Source organism: Herpailurus yagouaroundi, unplaced genomic scaffold (genome assembly GCF_014898765.1).
Source record: "Herpailurus yagouaroundi ecotype Mexico unplaced genomic scaffold, PumYag 161, whole genome shotgun sequence".
Taxonomy (NCBI): domain Eukaryota; kingdom Metazoa; phylum Chordata; class Mammalia; order Carnivora; family Felidae; genus Herpailurus; species Herpailurus yagouaroundi.
In genome coordinates this window covers 16,982,251-17,001,359 of record NW_024412402.1, presented here as the reverse complement: position 1 = coordinate 17,001,359, position 19,109 = coordinate 16,982,251, and the positions used below count along the sequence as shown (strand labels likewise).

The 19,109-nt window shown below is 38.7% G+C and overlaps 1 protein-coding gene across 4 annotated transcripts in view; it reads right to left on the bottom strand.

Annotated features, from left to right (window-relative positions):
- Positions 1-16,752, bottom strand: part of CHEK1 (checkpoint kinase 1) — a 35,751-nt gene extending 18,999 nt beyond the window's left edge. Inside the window, exons 1-5 of one of the 4 annotated variants that reach the window (XM_040483448.1) lie at positions 16,597-16,752; positions 15,796-15,880; positions 14,512-14,735; positions 13,246-13,310; positions 13,087-13,156 (exon numbers count right to left, since the gene is read on the bottom strand). In XM_040483448.1, coding sequence (XP_040339382.1) covers positions 13,087-13,156; positions 13,246-13,310; positions 14,512-14,735; positions 15,796-15,860 — 424 coding nt within the window. In that variant the 5' untranslated portion in view covers positions 15,861-15,880; positions 16,597-16,752. Of the gene's footprint in view, positions 1-13,086; positions 13,157-13,245; positions 13,311-14,511; positions 14,736-15,795; positions 15,881-15,985; positions 16,257-16,596 lie in introns of those variants that run through there. The other 3 variants (XM_040483449.1, XM_040483450.1, XM_040483451.1) reach the window with 3 other exon arrangements.
- Between the last annotated feature and the right edge of the window lie 2,357 nt (positions 16,753-19,109).

The window sequence follows — 19,109 nt, the reverse complement described above, 5'->3', positions numbered from 1 at the left end:
TCAGCACAGAGCCCGACGCGGGGCTCAAACTCACGGACAGCGAGATCATGACCTGAGCTGAAGTCGGACACTCAACCGACTGAGCCACCGAGGTGCCCCAGTAACATTATCTTTTTAAAAAAAGATTATTAAATATTGAATAGAAACAAAAGAATGTTTACAGAATATGCAGGATGTGAGCATATCCCATTTACCCAATACTTAAGAACATTTATATCTCCTTTGAAATCCCCTGTAATTAATTGGGGTGCCTGGGTGGCTCAGTCGGTTAAGCGTCCAACTTCGGCTCAGGTCATGATCTCGTGGTTTGGGAATTCGAGCCCAGCGTTGGGCTCTGTGCTGACAGCTCAGAGCCTGGAGTTTACTTTGGATTCTGTGTCTCCTTCTCTCTCTGCCCCTCCCCCACTTGTGCTCTGTCTCTATCAAAAATAAATAAATGTAAAAAAAAAAAAATTTGAAATCCCCTGTAATTACTTCCCTCAATTTATTTCTTTCTCTACCTTCTCATAAGTAACCACTATTCTGATTTTGGTTTTAATATGCTTTTTTCCTCTGTAATTTTTCCCATATTTGTTTATTCCCAAATAAACAATATGTTTTATTTTACATATTTTTGAACTTCCTATAAATAGAATCATACTGGTATAAATACTTCTATGAAACTTATATCCATGTCATTACTTGTACCTATAAATTATCCATTTCATAATTTATCTATTCTATTGTTGACAGATATTTAGGTTGTTTCCAGTTTTTTTGCTATTATAAACACCACTGCTTTGAGTGGTATACATATGTATGTTTAATTTTTTAAACCAAGTTGTTACACAGGTGGTTGCTGTACTTTTATTTTATTATAATATGTATTATATGTTTTATATAATTTTTTATGTGCTTGAATTTATTTAAGTAAGCTCTATGCCCAATGTGAGGCTTGAATTCATCACTCTACAATCAAAAGTCACATGCTCTACTGACTGAGCCAGCCAGATGGGCCTCATGCCTGAATTTTTTTTAAGTTTTCATTAAAAGTAAAGATTTTTACACTATAAATACAATGGAAAAGGCTGAAAAATAAAGTCCACATGCATGTTAAAAAAGCATATATCTTATGATCTAACTTATGTTAATACATATATGGGTAAAGATATATATGTCTCCTTTATCCTTACAACCCAAATAGATTCTTACTATCACCATTTTATAAAGAAGGAAAGTGGGGCAGAGAGAAGGCAAGCAACTTACCCAAGGCCATACACCTACTAGGAGGTGGCCTAGATTAACCCTAGGTTCAAATGACTGTAAATCTCAAGCTGTTAAAAATATGCTATACTGCTTGTCACAGGTAGACACACAATTCTTCTTTCCCAGAGTGTTTTATTGAGCTAGAAACCTACATTTATTCAAAAAAGGACTGGGGCGCCTGGGTGGTGCAGTCGGTTAAGCGTCCGACTTCAGCCAGGTCACAATCTCGCGGTCTGTGAGTTCGAGCCCCACGTCGGGCTCTGGGCTGATGGCTCAGAGCTTGGAGCCTGTTTCCAATTCTGTGTCTCCCTCTCTCTCTGCCCCTCCCCCATTCATGCTCTGTCTCTCTCTGTCCCAAAAATAAATAAACGTTGAAAAAAAAAAAATTTAAAAAAAAAAAAAAATTTTTTTTTTAATTAAAAAAAAAAAAAGGACTTAATTTATAAATGAAGAAGGGGAGGAATTGACTGTAATACCATCAAGGCTATTAGCATTCAAAAAGTAATGAAAATAGAATGATAAATGGAAGTTAAAGGAATTCTCCAGCATCTGAGACAAAACTTGGGAGAGAGGTACTGCCTGGGGCCTGGTCACAGAGAGTAAAAAAGCGGGGAGTGGACAAAAGCTGAAGACAGAGTGCTGGTGTGCCATTACTGATCTGGGAGAACAGACTGGGTAGCTGGGCGGCGCCATTTTCACCGATCCCGCGCATACGCACCTAGGAGCGCGCAACAATCCACCCCAGTAGGCTAGCAGTGCCATCTAGTGGAGATCGGAGCTGATACACTGAGCCCCGCCCAACTGGGCCAACTTCATTCTTCAAGAACAAAAGTCTCACAGCCGGCTTAGTTTATGGAGTATAAAGAGCTATATAGACTGACTTCTAGGGGAAAATGAAGCAATTTCAGTCCTACTTCAATCTGTTAGCAGGTTCATCTATTCAATTTTCTTTCTTTTTCTTTTTTTCTCTTTTACACTTCTTTTCTTTTTCTTGAATACAGAAAGAGAAAAAATTCATTTTTATTTTCAAATTTATTAAAAATATTTTTAATTCTTATTACTATAGTTTTTACTTTTGTGTAAATTTTTTCAAATTCTATTTTACTTCCATCATTTTATTTTAATCTACTTCAGTGTACTCACCTTTTCAAATTTTCAAACAATTTCCTTTTTCTCTTTTTCGTGAATGCAGAAAGAGAAAAACTTCATTTTTACTTTCAATTTCTATCAAAAATAGTTTTTTTTTATTTTTTACTTCATTTTTCACTTTTATGTAAATTATTTCAAATTCTATTTTACTTCCATCATTTTTAGTCTACCACAGTGTATTCACTTTTTCAAACTTTTAAACGATTTCCTTTTTTTCCTTTTTTCTCTTTTTCGTTTCTTTTCTTTTTCTTGAATACAGAAAGAAAATTTTCATTTTGTTTTTAATTTTTATTAAAAATATTTTTCTTTAATTTTTTTCTACTATATTCTTTACTTTTGTGTATATTTTTCAAATCGTTTTACTCCCCTCATCTCATTTTAGTCTACTTCAGTGTATTCTTTTCAAATTTTCAAACGATTTCCTTTTCTCCCCCCCCCCTTTTTTTCTGTAATCTGTCAAACCACTTTCAACACCCAACCAAAACACACCTAGGATCTAGCATCATTTATTCAATTTTTGTTTCTGTGCATGTTTTTAATTTTTTAATTTTAACATTTTTTAATTTCAATTTTTCTACCTCATTAATTCATTTTCCGCCTTCAAAATGACAAAACGAAGGAATTCACCCCAAAAGAAAGAGCACAAAGAAACGACAGCCAGGGATTTAACCAACACCGATATAAGCAAGATGTCTGAACCAGAATTTAGAATCACCATAATAAGAATACTAGCTGGAGTCAAAAATAGATTAGAATCCCTTTCTGCAGAGTTAAAGAAGTAAAAATAGCCAGAATGAATTTAAAAATGCTACAACTGAGCTGCAATCACGGATGGATGCAGCTGCGGCAAGGATGGATGAGTCAGAACAGAGAATCAGCAATATAGAGGACAAACTTATAGAGAATAACGAAGCAGAAAAAAAGAGGGAGACTAAGGTAAAAGAGCACAATTTAAGAATTAGAGAAATCAGTGACTCATTAAAAAGGAACAACATCAGAATCATAGGGGTCCCAGAGAAGGAAGAGAGAGAAATAGGGGTAGAAGGGTTATGTGAGCAAATCACAGTGGAAAACTTTCCTAACCTGGGGAAAGACACAGACATCAAAATCCAGGAAGCACAGAGGACCCCCATTAGATTCAACAAAAACCGACCATCAACAAGGCATATCATAGTCAAATTCACAAAATACTCTAGCAAGGAGAGAATCGTGAAAGCAGCAAGGGAAAAAAAGTCCCTAACCTACAAAGAAAGATCAGGTTTGCAGCAGACCTATCCACAGAAACTTGGCAGGCCAGAAAGGAGTGGCAGGATATACTCAGTGTGCTGAATCATAAAAATATGCAGCCAAGAATTCTTTATCTAGCAAGGCTGTCATTCAAAATAGAAGGAGAGATAAAAAGTTTCCCAGACAAACAAAAAGTAAAGTTGTTTGTGACCACTAAACCAGGCCTTCAAGAAATTTTAAGGGGGACTCTCTGAGGGAAGAAAAGAAAGCAACAAAGATTAGAAAGGACCAGAGAACACCACCAGAAACTCCAACTCTACAAGCATCATGGCAATAAATTCATCTTCCAGTACTCACTCTAAACGTCAATGGACTCAATGCTCCAATCAAAAGACATAGGGTAACAGAATGGATAAGAAAAGAAGATCCATCTATATGCTGTTTACAAGAGACCCACTTTAGACCTAAAGATACCTTCAGATTGAAAATAAGGGGATGGAGAACCATCTGTCACTCTAATGGTCAACAAAAGAAAGCCGGAGTAACCATACTTATATCAAACAATCTGGACTTTAAAATAAAGACTGTATCAAGAGATGCAGAAGGGCATTATATCACAATCAAGGGGTCTATCCACCAAGAAGAACTAACAATTGTAAACATTTATGCACCAAATGTGAAAGCACCCAAATATATAAATCAATTAATCACAAACATAAACTCATCGATAGTAATATCATAATAGTAGGAGACTTCAACACCCCACTCACAGCAATGAACGGATCATCTCATCAAAAAATCAACAAGGAAACAATGGCTTTGAATGACACACTGGACCAGATGGACTTAACAGATATGTTCAGAACATTTTATCCTAAAGCAGCAGAATATACATTCTTCCCCAGTGCACATGGAACGTTCTCCAGAATAGACCATATACTGGGACACAAATCAGCCCTAAGTAAATACAAAAAGATTGAGATCATACCTTGCATATTTTCAGACGACAACACTATGAAACTCGAAATCAACCACAAGAAAAATCTGGAAAGGTAACAAATACTTGGAGACTAAAGAACATCCTACTAAAGAATGAATGGGCTAACCAAGATAAAGAGGAAATTAAAGAGTACATGGAAGTCGATGAAAATGGTAACACCACAACCCAAAACCTCTGGGATGCAGCAAAGGCAGTCATAAGAGGAAAGTATATAGCAATCCAGGCCTTCCTAAAGAAAGAAGAAAGATCTCAGATACACAACCTAACCTTATGCTTTAAGGAGCTGGAAAAAGAATAGCAAATAAAACCCAAAACCAGCAGAAGACAGGAAACAATAAAGATTATAGCAGAAATGAATGCTATCGAAACCGAAAAAACAATAGAACAGATCAATGAAACCAGAAGCTGGTTCTTTGAAAGAATTAACAAAATTGATTAACCACTAGCCAGTTTGATCAAAAAGAAAAAGGAAAGGACCCAAATAAATAAAATCAAGAATGAAAGAGGAAAGATCACAGCCAACACAGCAGAAATAAAAACAATAATAAGAGAATATTATGAGCAATTATATGCCAATAAAATGGGCAATCTGGAAGAAACAGACAAATTCCTAGAAACATATACACTACCAAAACTGAAACAGGAAGAAATAGAAAATTTGAACACACCCATAACCAGTAAGGAAATCGAATTAGTAATCTAAAATCTGCCAAAACACAAGAGTCCAGGGCCAGATGGCTTTCCAGGGGAATTCTACCAAACATTTAAGGAAGAGTTAACACTTATTCTCTTGAAGCTGTTCCAAAAAATAGAAACGGAAGGAAAACTTCCAAACTCTTTCTATTAAGCCAGCATTACCTTGATTCCAAAACCAGACAGAGACCCCACTAAAAAGGAGAACTACAGACCAATTTCCCTGATGTACATGGAAGCAAAAATACTCAACAAGATATTAGCCAACCGGCTCCAACAATACATTAAAAAAATTATTCACCACGCCCAAATGGGATTTATACCTGGAATGCAGGGCTGGTTCAATATCTGCAAAAACAATTAACGTGATTCATCACATAAATAAAAGAAAGGACAAGAACCATAGGATCCTCTCAACAGATGCAGAGAAAGCATTTGACAAAATACAGCATCCTTTCTTGATAAAAACCCTCAAGAAAGTAGGGATAGAAGGAGCATACCTCGAGATCATAAAAGCCATATATGAACAACCCAATGCTAATATTCTCAATGGGGAAAAACTGACAGCTTTCCCCCTAAGGTCACGAACAAGACCAGGATGTTGACTCTCGCCACTGTTATTCAACATAGTATTGGAAGTCTTAGCCTCTGCAGTCAGACAACACAAAGAAATAAAACGCATCCAAATCAGCCAGGAGGAGGTCAAACTTTCACTCTTCGCAGATGACATGATACTCTATATGGAAAACCCAAAAGATTCTACCAAAAAACTGCTAGAATTGATTCATGAATTCAGCAAAGTTGCAGGATATAAAATCAACACACAGAAATCGGGTGCATTCCTATACACCAACAATGAAGCAACAGAAAGAGAAATCAAGGAATCAATCCCATTTACAGTTGCACCAAAAACCATAAAATACCTAGGAATAAATCTAACCAAAGAGGTGAAAAATCTATATGCTGAAAACTATAGAAAGCTTATGAAAGAAATTGAAGAAGACACAAAAAAATGGAAAAAGATTCCATGCTCCTGGATAGGAAGAACAAATGTTGTTAAAATGTTGAGGGGCGCCTGGGTGGCGCAGTCGGTTAAGCGTCCGACTTCAGCCAGGTCACGATCTCACGGTCCGTGGGTTCGAGCCCCGCGTCGGGCTCTGGGCTGATGGCTCAGAGCCTGGAGCCTGCTTCCGATTCTGTGTCTCCCTCTCTCTCTGCCCCTCCCCCGTTCATGCTCTGTCTCTCTCTGTCCCAAAAATAAATAAATGTTGAAAAAAAAATTAAAAAAAAAAATGTTGATACTACCCAAAGCAATCTACATATTCAATGCAATCCGTATCAAAATAACACCAGCATTCTTCACAGAGCTGGAATAATCCTAACATTTGTATGGAACCAGAAAAGACCCCGAATAGCCAAAGCAATCTTGAAAAAGAAAACCAAAGCAGGAGGCATCACAATCCCAGACTTCAAGCTATACTACAAAGCTGTAATCATCAAGACAGTATGGTACTGGCACAAGAACAGACACTCAGATCAATGGAACAGAATAGAGAACCCAGAAATGGACCCACAAACGTATGGCTAACTAATCTTTGACAAAGCAGGAAAGAATATCCAATGGAATCAAGACAGTCTCTTCCGCAAGTGGTGCTGGGAAAACTGGACAGCGACATGCAGAAGAATGAACCTGGACCACTTTCTTACACCAGTCACAAAAATAAACTCAAAATGGATGAAAGACCTCAATGTAAGACAGGAAGCCATCAAAATCCTCGAGGAGAAAGCAGGAAAAAACCTCTTTGATCTTGGCTGCAGCAACTTCTTACTCAACACGTCTCCTTAAGTAAGGGAAACAAAAACAAAAATGAACTACTGGGACTTCATCAAAATAAAAAGCTTCTGCACAGCGAAGAAAACAATCAGCAAAACCAAAAGGCAACCGACAGAATGGGAGAAGATATTTGCAAATGACTTATCAGATAAAGGTTTAGTATCCAAAATCTATAAAGAACTTATCAAACTCAACACCCAAAAAACAAATAATCCAGTGAAGACATGGGCAAAAGACATGAATACACTCCTCCAAAGACGACATTCAAACGGCCAACTGATACATAAAAAAATGCTCAACATCACTCATCATCAGGGAAATACAAATCAAAACCACAATGAGATACCACCTTACACCTGTCAGAAAGGCTAACATTAACAATTCAAGCAACAACAGATGTTGGCGAGGATGCATAGAAAAAGGATCTCTTTTGCATTGTTGGTGGGAATGCAAGCTGGTGCAGCCAGTCTGGAAAACAGTATGGAGGTTCCTCAAAAAACTAAAAATAGAACTACCTTACGACCCAGCAATTGCACTACTAGGCATTTATCCGCAGGATACAAGTGTGCTGTTTTGAAGGGACATATGCACCCCCATGTTTATAACAGCACTATCAACAATAGCCAAAGTATGGAAAGAGCCCAAATGTCCATCGATGGATGAATGGATAAAGAAAATGTGGTATATATATATACAATGGAGTATTACTCAGCAATCAAAAAGAATGAAATCCTGCCATTTGCAATTACGTGGGTGGAACTGGAGGGTATTATGCTAAGTGAAATTAGAGAAAGACAAATATCATATGACTTCACTCATATGAGGACTTTAAGACAGAGAACAGATGAACATCAGGAAAGGGAAACAAAAATAATATAAAAACAGGGAGGATGACAAAACAGAAGAGACTCATAAATATGGAGAACAAAGTGAGGGTTACTGGAGGGGTTGTGGGAGGGGAGATGGGCTAAATGGGTAAGGGGCACTAAGGAATCTACTCCTGGAATCATTGTTGCACTATATGCTAACTAATTTGGATGTAAATTTAAAAAATAAAAAATAAAATAAAATAAAATAAAATAAAATAAAATAAAATAAAATAAATAAATAAATAAATAAATAAATAAAGGAATTCTCCAGCTGTGCTCTCATTTCTTGGGACTCATCAATCAACGATTCTGTTCCTTTTTTCCCATACACCAAATTCTCGAAATGTCTAAATGTTTGCTATGTGCCTTAAGAAGCTACTTGCAAAAGGCTAAATAACCAAATAAGGATCTTAGGTAGCTAGGTAGGTGGGTTAATAAAAGGATATCAAAAAGATATTCACCAAAACTTAACAGTGGTTATAACTGACTGATGGATTTCTGGTGATTTTTTACCTTTTTCTTTATGTTTTTCATCTTACTTCATGATTAACTTTTATCTTTATAAAGAAAAACACCCAATATTTTTAGTTTGGAAACAAAGCTTTCCTATTCCAAATATTCACATCTCCATTACTTATTAAATAAACTGGCTTTTCTTAGCTTATCTCCTTGTATGAAGGTCAATTACAGAGTTCAGGAAAATGTTAGGAGGCTGAAAAGAAAGTACAGTGACTTGTGAACAACACTGCCAGCAATACTAAATGTCAGGGTTGGACAAGATCTTAAAAATACTTTGGTCCAACAAGCCAAGCAATGTTTAAATTCTCTTTATAATATTCCCTGATAATTAATAATCTAGTGTTTGACTCTCATGTTATAAACTTATTACATTCCAAAGCAACCTATTCAATTTTTGGATAGGTCCAATAACAGGGTCCATGCTTGCACTAATCCACTGCTTCTGTATAGTTTTCACCAACGTGTTCAGAAAAACTGTATTTAACCACTAGTAACGTTCTCCTGGGCTCCTTCAATTATTCCTTATTTTACATAGTTTGTGCCCCTTCCACCAGTCTCATCACTGTCCTGTAAAAGCACTTCAGTGATCTATATACCTTTTACAGTAGTGTCCCAGGACACCCATTATTTCCAGTATGGCCTCACTGAAGCAGTGTTGGAATGCTATCTTCCTCATTCTCAATATCACCCTAGTTTTCTACTGACTACATCACACAGGTGACTAATATGAAATGTTACTTGGTAAAAGTCTTTTTTAACCTGCTTTTCTACCAAAGATAATGTGATTCAACTAAACTTAGTTACTTTTCAAAATCCAAATCCTGAACTTCAGATTTTTCTGTCCTGGAAAAGTTAAACCTGACCCACTTCTCTGGCCTGCTGTATCCATTCATTCAATATTTTTGAAAGCCTACTATTGGCCAGGCACTATTCTAATGTACTAAATAACCATTAAACAAAACAGACAAAAATCACTGCCTTATGCTACAGACATTTCTGTCATCTTTTTTGATCCTGACTTAATAAGCTAACACTTTCACTATCCATCTCTCTCAGTTTTCATGACATCCATAAAATATAACTAAACTCCTTGCATCTCTATCCAAATCACAGATTAAAAAGAACAAACAAGGGCTCCTGGGTGGCTCAGTTGGTTAAGCGTCCAACTTCAGCTCAGGTCATGATCTCAGGGTTCATGAGTTAGAGTCTGCATTGGGTTCTGCACTGATGAAAATGGATGCAGAAATTCTCAACAAAATACTAGCAAATTGAATCCAATGGTACATAGTTATTCTTGGACTAAAAGCATCCAATCAATGAATAGGATATACCATATTTGCAATCAATGAACATGATATACCATTATTAATAAAAGAAAGGATAAGAACCATATGATCCTCTCAGTAGATGACAGAAAAAGCATTTCACAACATACAGCATCCATTCTTGATAAAAACCCTCAATAGGGGCACCTGGGTGGCTCAGGTCATGATCCCAGGGTTGTGGGATCAAGCCCCGTGTTGGGTTTTATGCTGAGCATGGAGCCTGCTTAAGATTCTCTCCCTCCCTCTGCCTCTCTCCCCTACTCGAGTTCTCTCTCTAAAAAAACAAACAAGAAAACCCTTAAGAGGGGTGCCTGGGTGGCTCAGTCAGCTAAGCATCTGACCGGCTCAGGTCATGATCTCCGAGTTCATGAGTTCAAGCCCTGCATCAGGCTCTCTGCTGTCAGCACAGAGCCCACTTTGGATCCTCTGTCCCCCATTCCCTCTGCCCCTCCCCAACTTGCACTCGCTCTTTGTCTCTCGTTCTCAAAAATAAACACTTAAAAAAAAACACAAAACCTCAGTGAAGTAGGGATAGAGGGAACATACCTCAACATCATAAAAACCATACATGAAAGACCCACAGCCAATATAATCCTCAGTGGGGAAAAACTGAGAGCTTTCTTCCTAAGATCAGGAACAAGACAAGGATGTCTACTATCACCATTGTTATTTAACATAATACAAGAAATCCTAGCTTCAGCAATCAGACAACAAAAAGAAATAATAGGCATCCAAATCAGCAAGGAAGAAGTCAAACTTTCACTATTTGCAGATGACATGATATTCTATGTAGAAACCCGAATGATGCCACTGAAAAATTGTTAGAACTGACACATGGATTCAGTAAAGTTGCAGGATACAAAATCAACATACAGAAATCTAATGCATTTCTATACACCAATAAAGAAGCAACAGAAAGAGGAATCAAGAAATCAATCCCATTTACAATTGCACCAAAACCCATAAGAATACACCTAACCAAAGAGGTAAAAGATCTGTACACTGAAAACTACAGAACACATATGAAATAAACTGAAGATGACACAAAGAAACAGAAAAACATTACATGCTCATGGATTGGAAGAACAAATATTCTTTGCAGAGCTACAGCAAACAATCCTAAAACCACAAACAACCCCAAATAGCCAAAGCAATGTTGAAAAAGAAAAGCAAAGCTGGAGACATCACAATTCTGGACTTCAAGTTATATTACAAAGCTGTAATCATTAAGACTGGATGGTACTGGCACAAAAACAGACACACAGATCAATGGAACAGAACAGAAAACCCAGAAATAGACCCACAACTATATGGTCAACTAATCTTCAACAAAGCAGAAAAGAACATCCAGTGAAAAAAGATGGTCTCTTCAACAAATGATACTGGGAAAACGGGACAGCAACCTGTAGAAGAATGAACCTGGACTACTTTCTTACATCATATACAAAAATAAGTTCAAAATGGATCAAAGACCTAAATGTGAGACAGGAAACCATCAAAATCCTAGAGGAGAACATAGGCAACAACCTCTTTGATTTCAGTCATAACAACCTCTTATGAGACACATCACCAGAGGCAAAGGAAACAAAAGCAAACATGAATTACTGAGACTTCATCAAGATAAACAGTTTCTGCACAGAAAATAAATTGTTTCTGCACAGAAAAAAAATCAACAAAACTAAAAGACAACCGTTGGAATGGGAGAAGATATTTCCAAATGACATATCTGATAAAGGGTTACTAATAACATCCAAAATCTATAAAGAACTTTTCAAACTTGGGCCTCAGTCAGTTGAGCATCTATCTGACTCTTGATTTTGGCTCAGGTCATGATCTCATGGTTTGTGAGATCAAGCCCTACTGTAAGTGCAGGGCCTGCTTGGGATTCTCTCCCTCTCTCTCTCTCTCTCTCTCTCTCTGCCCTTCCCCTGATCACTCAAGCTCTCTCTCAAAATAAATACATAAACATTAAAAAAAAAGAGCTTACCAAACTCAACACTCAAAAATCAAATAATCCAGCTAAGAAATAGGCAGAAGACATGAACAGACATTTCTCCAAAGAAGACATACAGATGGCTAACAAACATGAAACGATACTCAACATCACTCATCATCAGGGAAATAGAAATCAGAGCTGCAATGAGATATCACTTCACACCTGTCAGAATGGCTAAAATGAACAACACAGGAAATAACAGATGTTGGCGAGGATGCAGAGAAAGAGAAACCTTCTTACACTGTGGGTGGGAATGTAAACTAGTACAGCCACTCTAGAAAACAGTATGGCGGTTCCTCAAAAAGTTCAAAAAAGAACTACCCTATGATCCAGCAACTGCACTACTAGGTATTTACCCTAAGAATACAAAAACACTGATTCGAAGGGACACATGCACCCTGATGTTTATAGCAGCATCTTCAACAATAGCCAAGATATGGAAACAGCCCAAGTGTTCATCAACAGATGAATGAATAAAGTTGTGGTATACATACACACTGGAATATTACTCGGCCATAAAAAAGAATGAAATCTTGCCATCTTCAATGACATGAATGGAACTAGAATGTATTATGCTAAGCAAAATAAGTCAATCAGAGAAAGACAAATACCATATGATTTCACTCATATGTGGACTTTAAGAAATGAATCAGATAAACATAAGGAAAAAAAGAAGAGAGGCAAACCATAAAACAGACTCTTAACCATACAAAACAAACTGAGGATTGCTGGAGAGGAGGTTGGGCTGTGAGATGGGTTAAATGGGTGATGGGTATTAAGGAAGGCACTTGTTATGATAAGCACTGGGGGTTATATGTAAGTGATGAATCACTAAATTTTACTCCTGAAACTAATATTATACTATGTTAACTAACTGGAATTTAAATAAAAACTTGAAAAAAAAATTAACTAACTAATTAACTAACTAGAACAAACAGGACAAGGCTATGGTCCAGGGTATTCCAACATAAACTTTCCTTTATTAATTCACTGAAGAGTTAAGACTATTCATACAGTTATTCATTTAGTGAGCTAACCCTGCATCTAGATTAGATTTCTCTATCTCATCTACAACTATATCAGGAAGGGCTTGTAAAATATACTGAGTGTCTCAAATTTCCTACACTTTTCAGATTTTTTGCCGTAAATTTTCAATAATGCAAAAGCTTCAACTCTGCCTTGTATAGATTAAAATAATTTAGGCAACAGTGACAAAATGCTATACCTACCCCTTTCATCCAATAGGAGATTTTCTGGCTTAATATCCCTGTGAGTTATCCCAATACCATGTAGATAAACCTAAAAGAGAAACAGAGAGAGGCATACTTTGGTAACTTACTTCATTCATATTAATTTTATGTAAAAGGAAAAGAAACAACTGTACTTACCACCCCTGCCATGAGTTGATGGAAGAACCTTTGAGCATCTTGTTCAGGCATGCCTATGTCTGGCTCTATAAGAATTAATAATGAAAGTTAGCCTGCCATGTAAACATAATCAGGCAGCAACCACAGAGTCTCCTAAATCAAAGCTTAGACATTTGTGATTGTATACTGGCAAACAGAATCTTACGCTAGCAACTAAGACTCTAGTGTCCGTTAATTCACACAGTACTTAATTAACTCACATTCCCCATCTGTTATGTGGCAAAGATAAAATAACATCACAGGAAAACTACAGAGAGAAACTATTATCCAGATCAAGAATGCAAGCCATACCTTGAAAGCCTCTGATTATCTCACACTAATCATGATTTATTTGGTATCTTTCCAATTCTCCCCTAATTTCTTCTAAATGCTCTGACATTGTTTTCCTCATCGCTAAAATGTAATTGCCAAAGTATAAGCCTGGGCAAACATAAACTAATATCACCAAATATTGAACAACAAAATGAAACTTCATCTAATCCCTCGTACTACAAAGCTATGAATGCCTGCAAAGTTCCTTTAGGAAATACAGTTTTATTAAAAAATGTTCTATTGTCAGTTTTCTTTTTATATTTTGATCTCTGTCTTTCCCTCTTGATTTCTTTTACACTGAACTCTCTCCTGAGATACATACTGGAGATTCTAAATAATCAGTTTTTAACTGTGAAAACAATAGCTGTAGACAATAAATTTAGATCCACATAATATATTTTTACGTACTTCTCAGTGTTCTGAAACATCAAGCCTTTGAATCTACATAGAATGCTGAAAGTAGCAAGTACAGAATTTACTAAATATAGGTAAAGCAATTCTAAAAAGTTCTCAAGTTATTTCTCTTAAACAAAAAAGAACAAATATAACAACATGCTATTATTTTGGCTCTGTAAATGCATGCAATGATTTCATGTAACTGGAATGCCTATAAAGAAAAATCACTGTATAGGTAAAACAATACTTCACCATGAGATTAGTTTATCATTCTTAAACTCTACAAAACAGCAACCCTAACCAAAATCACATGCACAATTTGGGAAAAAGGTTCTCCTTGATGAATCTATATATACTTTAATGTATTAACATAACTTGCAAAAACAAGAAAACTTACTGTAATTTCCTTGTTGCATAAGCAGTTCTGAGTGGACAATGACCAAACAGCAGATCCAAGATTAAAAAACAAATTTAGAAACTTAATTAGTAGAATAGATATCTTAAATCTTATTTCCATACCTATTCTGTCAAAAAGTTCTCCTCCACTACAGTACTCCAGAAATAGATACTGGATATTGCCTTCTCTCCTGTGGCCATAGAATTTCACTACATTCTCATGATTTAACATTTTATTGATACAGATCTCTTTCTTAATATTTTCTGGACAGTCTATGGCACGTTTCATGTCTACAATCTTGACTGCAACTGCTTCTTCAGTTCTTCTATTCACAGCAAGTTGAACTCTAAAAAGGAAAACAAAGACATGTGAATTCTATTTAAGACTTCAAAAGATTAAATATTGACTTATCCAACAATTTTACCTTCGTTACTTTCTCCACCCGGTAAAAGCCAAGAAAATGGTTTCTGCCATGTTCTCAACAGAGAGTACTCCTTTCTGAAATGTGATGTATGATGGCTAATGCTCTACAGAAGTCATTATGTTGTGTATCCAAAGGTTATTTAATAAATGCTTGATAAAGTAAACTAAAACGGAGTAACAGTAATTCTAGGCCACATCACATATACACATGCTCTATTTATTTGATTTTAATAACGTTACCTAATATTTATTAACCTCATGCTATATATGCCTGTGCTAACTGTTCTAAGCACCTATGGGGTAGGTACTATTATTGTCATGGTAGACCTGAGGAAACAGAGATACATTAAGGAGCTTGCCTAAGAACACAAAACAATGTGTTAGTATGTAACAGAGTGAAAATCTGAAACCAGGTAGTCTGACTCCAGAGTGTTCATTTGCTCATTTAACCACTATGCTTAAAACCGAGCAAGGAATATGTGGGAGGAGAACCTGACTTCACAGGTCTCTTCCACTTCTTTACAGAAAAAAAAATTTTAAAAAAGGAAGAAAAAAATTGATCCTTACAAAATTTCACGTGGCTTTAGTTCCCAAAGGTCTTAGATTTCAAATGCAAAGATCTGTTCTCTGAGATGCCACTGTATTATAATAAACAACTCCTGGTGTGCCTAGGTGGGTCAGTTGGTTGAGCATCTGACTTGATTTCCACTCAGGTCATGATCCCAGGGTCGTGAGATCGAGCCTCAAGTTTGGGTCCACACTGGGCATGGAGCCTGTGTAAGATTCTCTCTCTCTCTCTCTCTCTCTCTCTCTCTCTCTCTGTCTCGCCGCGGGGGGGGGGGGGGCTCAACCATGCTCGCTCCCTAAATATATAAATGAAAATAAAATAGAATACACAACTCCAAAACAACAAATCTGTACTCAAACAAGACAACAGAAAACGAAAGCAAGCGTGAAGGCAAGGTAAAAGGACTCAAACTCACTCTCCATAGGCACCTTCTCCCAGGGTTTGCACCAAGTCCCAGTCTTCCACAAAGGGCACTGCCATGACTCCAGGATGGATCACGGCTGTAAAAGGCAGGAACCCGGAAAAGATGGGGCTGAGGATAAGCTTCAACCATCTGCCACGATCCCTCAACGTAACTAACAGTTTGGTTTCCCCCTCCGCCTCACCCGTATTTTACCCAAGGCTTTCAAGCACCAGCAAGTATACTAAATTCTGGCATGTTGTGGTGTAATTCACACTCCCCACTCCCACGCGAACCGAAGCTACAACCGCCGCCCTCAGGCCTCCGAGGAAATGCAGCGGCTGTGCTGAGAGGCTGGGGGCACAAATGCTTTGGGGGGGGGGGGGGTGGTGACTGGGGAAGGGAAGGGGTGAGACAGGTGAAGGGCTGCGGGCTAGAGGAGGACAGGGTTTCCCGACGACGCCTGCCGCCCCTCCTCCCCACTTGCTCAGCTCCAATTCCCACCCCCACGCCATCCAGAAGGCCGGGAGGAGCCTGGGGCGGGGCCAAACTGCCCCAAGAAGCGGAAGGAAGGGCTAGCTGGCCCTCGAGACGGCTGGCGCCCAAACCTTTGGGGTCCCCATCAGGCAGAGAGGTAGTCTCTCCAATCCCTCTACAACAGGGTCCCCCTGGTCCCAAACTCCTCAAGTCTCAGAAACCGCCCCTCCGCGGGAATCTCTGATCCACTTCGCTTGTCACCCATAACTTTCTCTCGCCATGCCCCTCTCAACGAATGTAGACCCCGAAGTCCTTTTCCAGACTCCTTTCCAACCCTACCGGCTGCCTCTCCTCACCAGGCCGTCCTTTGCCCGCCACCACAGGAATCCAAATGCGGCGCCTTTCCCGCCAAAACTTTCCCGGCGTCACGCTGTCGCAAACGCGCGCACCCTTGCCGTAAAGCAGGAGAGCGCGCGTCTCCTACTCAGGCGGCTGTGAAGAGTGGCCTCTTCGGGCGGCCGGTACGCAGAGGTTGGCCCCGAGGCGTGAGCTGGCCAGGCCCGGGTTACTTTAGAGTCGAGAGGAGACCCAGGCTGGAGAGGCTTAAGAACAGCCGAGTGCATCAACGCGAAGAATCTCCCGGCCCCAGTGCATGCAGGTGTCCGGTGCGTGGCCCGCAGTCGGGCCGTCCTCGCTCTCCTGGGCGGAGCCGAAGTCCCCTCGGAGACCTGCACACACGCTGGGAGTGCGGGTCCTCGAGTACCCTCCCCGCTGCTCTGGGCCTGGCAGCATTGTGCGGATAGTATTCAGAAGTGTTGCCTCGGAAACTTTAAGAAGGGGTACAGATCAAACTAGAGCCGAGAAGCTAGAACAGCCGTTTCGAACAGATCCCGTGAAGAATGAAAGAACTTTGTGGCGGGAGCGAGAAGCACAGACTGGCCGCGCTGCGGGGTGGGGGGTGGAAAGGCATCCCTCGGAAGCAAGCGACACTTTGTACTGTGAGGGCGTGTCTGGATAACCAGTTTTGCCTTGTGTCTCCAGACTCCAAAACACGACTTTAGCCCAGCCTTTCTGAAGGAACAGCATCTCCATAGCCTTAATTCTTCTATCCTCTTTTTCATTCTGTGTAAAAAAGACAGCTGGGGGCAAAGGGACTGTTTTGCCTCGTTTTTTACGATGCTTTATTTTAAAAGCAGAGTAACCAGTTTAAATGGGAAAGAAAATTCTCAGGATAGGGACTTGCTTGAGAACAAAATAATGTGGAAAAACCGTAAGTGTTCCCCCTTAACAATAAACTAGACTGGGAACTCAAGGTGCAGGCAAGATAATCTCCATTAAATTCTCCAGTTCTTAAAACTGGGCTACACACCCCGAGTATAAAGCTCTTGATTGTGATACTGGTAATACAGTAAAATGAGTGTACAACATGTTACCCAAAAAAGCACACACACGTTTTAAAGCAAAGTCCGGGGACAGAAAAACAAGGCCAGAGCACTTCAAAGTGCTTGTTGGAGTTTTTAACCATGACAACAGTTTAGGCTTCATGGAATAAAGTAAGTTTTCCAGGTCATTTACTCCATTTTCACACTGTGCTATAAACAAAGAATATGAAGAAGGAAGAGGGGGACCTACACAGTTCCTGTGTCTGGATGGAATTAAGCTATCTTAGCCTGAAAAATGAATAAGGTATACAAGTTTCAGGCAGAATACCAGTTAAAGAATGTGAAAGAATCAGTGCACACAATAGCTTCTGTTCCCTTCTGAAACCTTACTACAATAGTAAATATTAAAACGATTTAATAATAGTAAAGTTTACTATTTTAAAATAGTAAATTTGTAACAAAAGGCAATAACCCACAAGAATGGAGTATGAAAAACAAAATTTTGGAAATTGGGAAGTTTTTAGATGAATGCTAAAGATGAATCTTAAAACCAGCAATAGGAAAGAAAAGCAACTTGATTTACATCACAGAACTCCCAAAAGGCTCAAGTTGGATTATTGACACCAGGTAACTGAACGTGGAGATGAAGGTGGGGCTAAACAGGCAGGCTGAAAGACTAAGAAGCCAACAGAATTGGATCCGTCCCTCCTTTATATACCCAAGGAACTGCTCCTCCCCAAAGCTGGTACAAAACTTGAGAGGGTAAACCCTATCCTAACTGGAGAGCATCAGGCACAGTTAAAAACTTGGGTACCTTACTGAAAACAAAGGTATTAAGTTTGTGTACTGAACCTCAAAGCCTTCTTGCCCCACCTTACTCCCAGAAATCTGCCAGCTAGGCATCCCTAAGACATACAGGCCTTATGACATACAGGGAATCTAACCTATCTAAAAGATCTAAAAATACCAGTATCAGGGATCTCCTATGTAACAATTATGTAACAATGTAATTCTGTTCCTGTGTATCAACGTGACAACTCAGCCAGATCACAGGAGAGCAGCTGACATTCAGTAAGCCCCACCCCATATAGACCTTCCAATCAGCTTTTTAGGGCCCCACTTCCTAAGAAGAGCAGACAACCAAGAATTTGAAAAGGCCTTTAATATGAAGGATATTAAAACAAAGGAATATTTTTTTAAAAAGCTCTTGGACATAAAAAAAAAAAAAATAGTAACAGCAGAAAAAAAAGGAAACTAAATAGAAAGGTTAGAAAAAAAAAAGTTTAGGAAATCTCCGAGAAAGAAAAATAAAGATGGGAAACCAAGAGTACATATAAGAGTATCAGGAGACTAGGGACACCTGGGTGGCTCAGCCAGTTAAGCATCCAACTTCCGCTGAGGTCACAATCTCACAGTTTGTGAGTCCAAGGCCCACTCTGGGCTCTCTGCTGTCAGCACGGGGCCCACTTC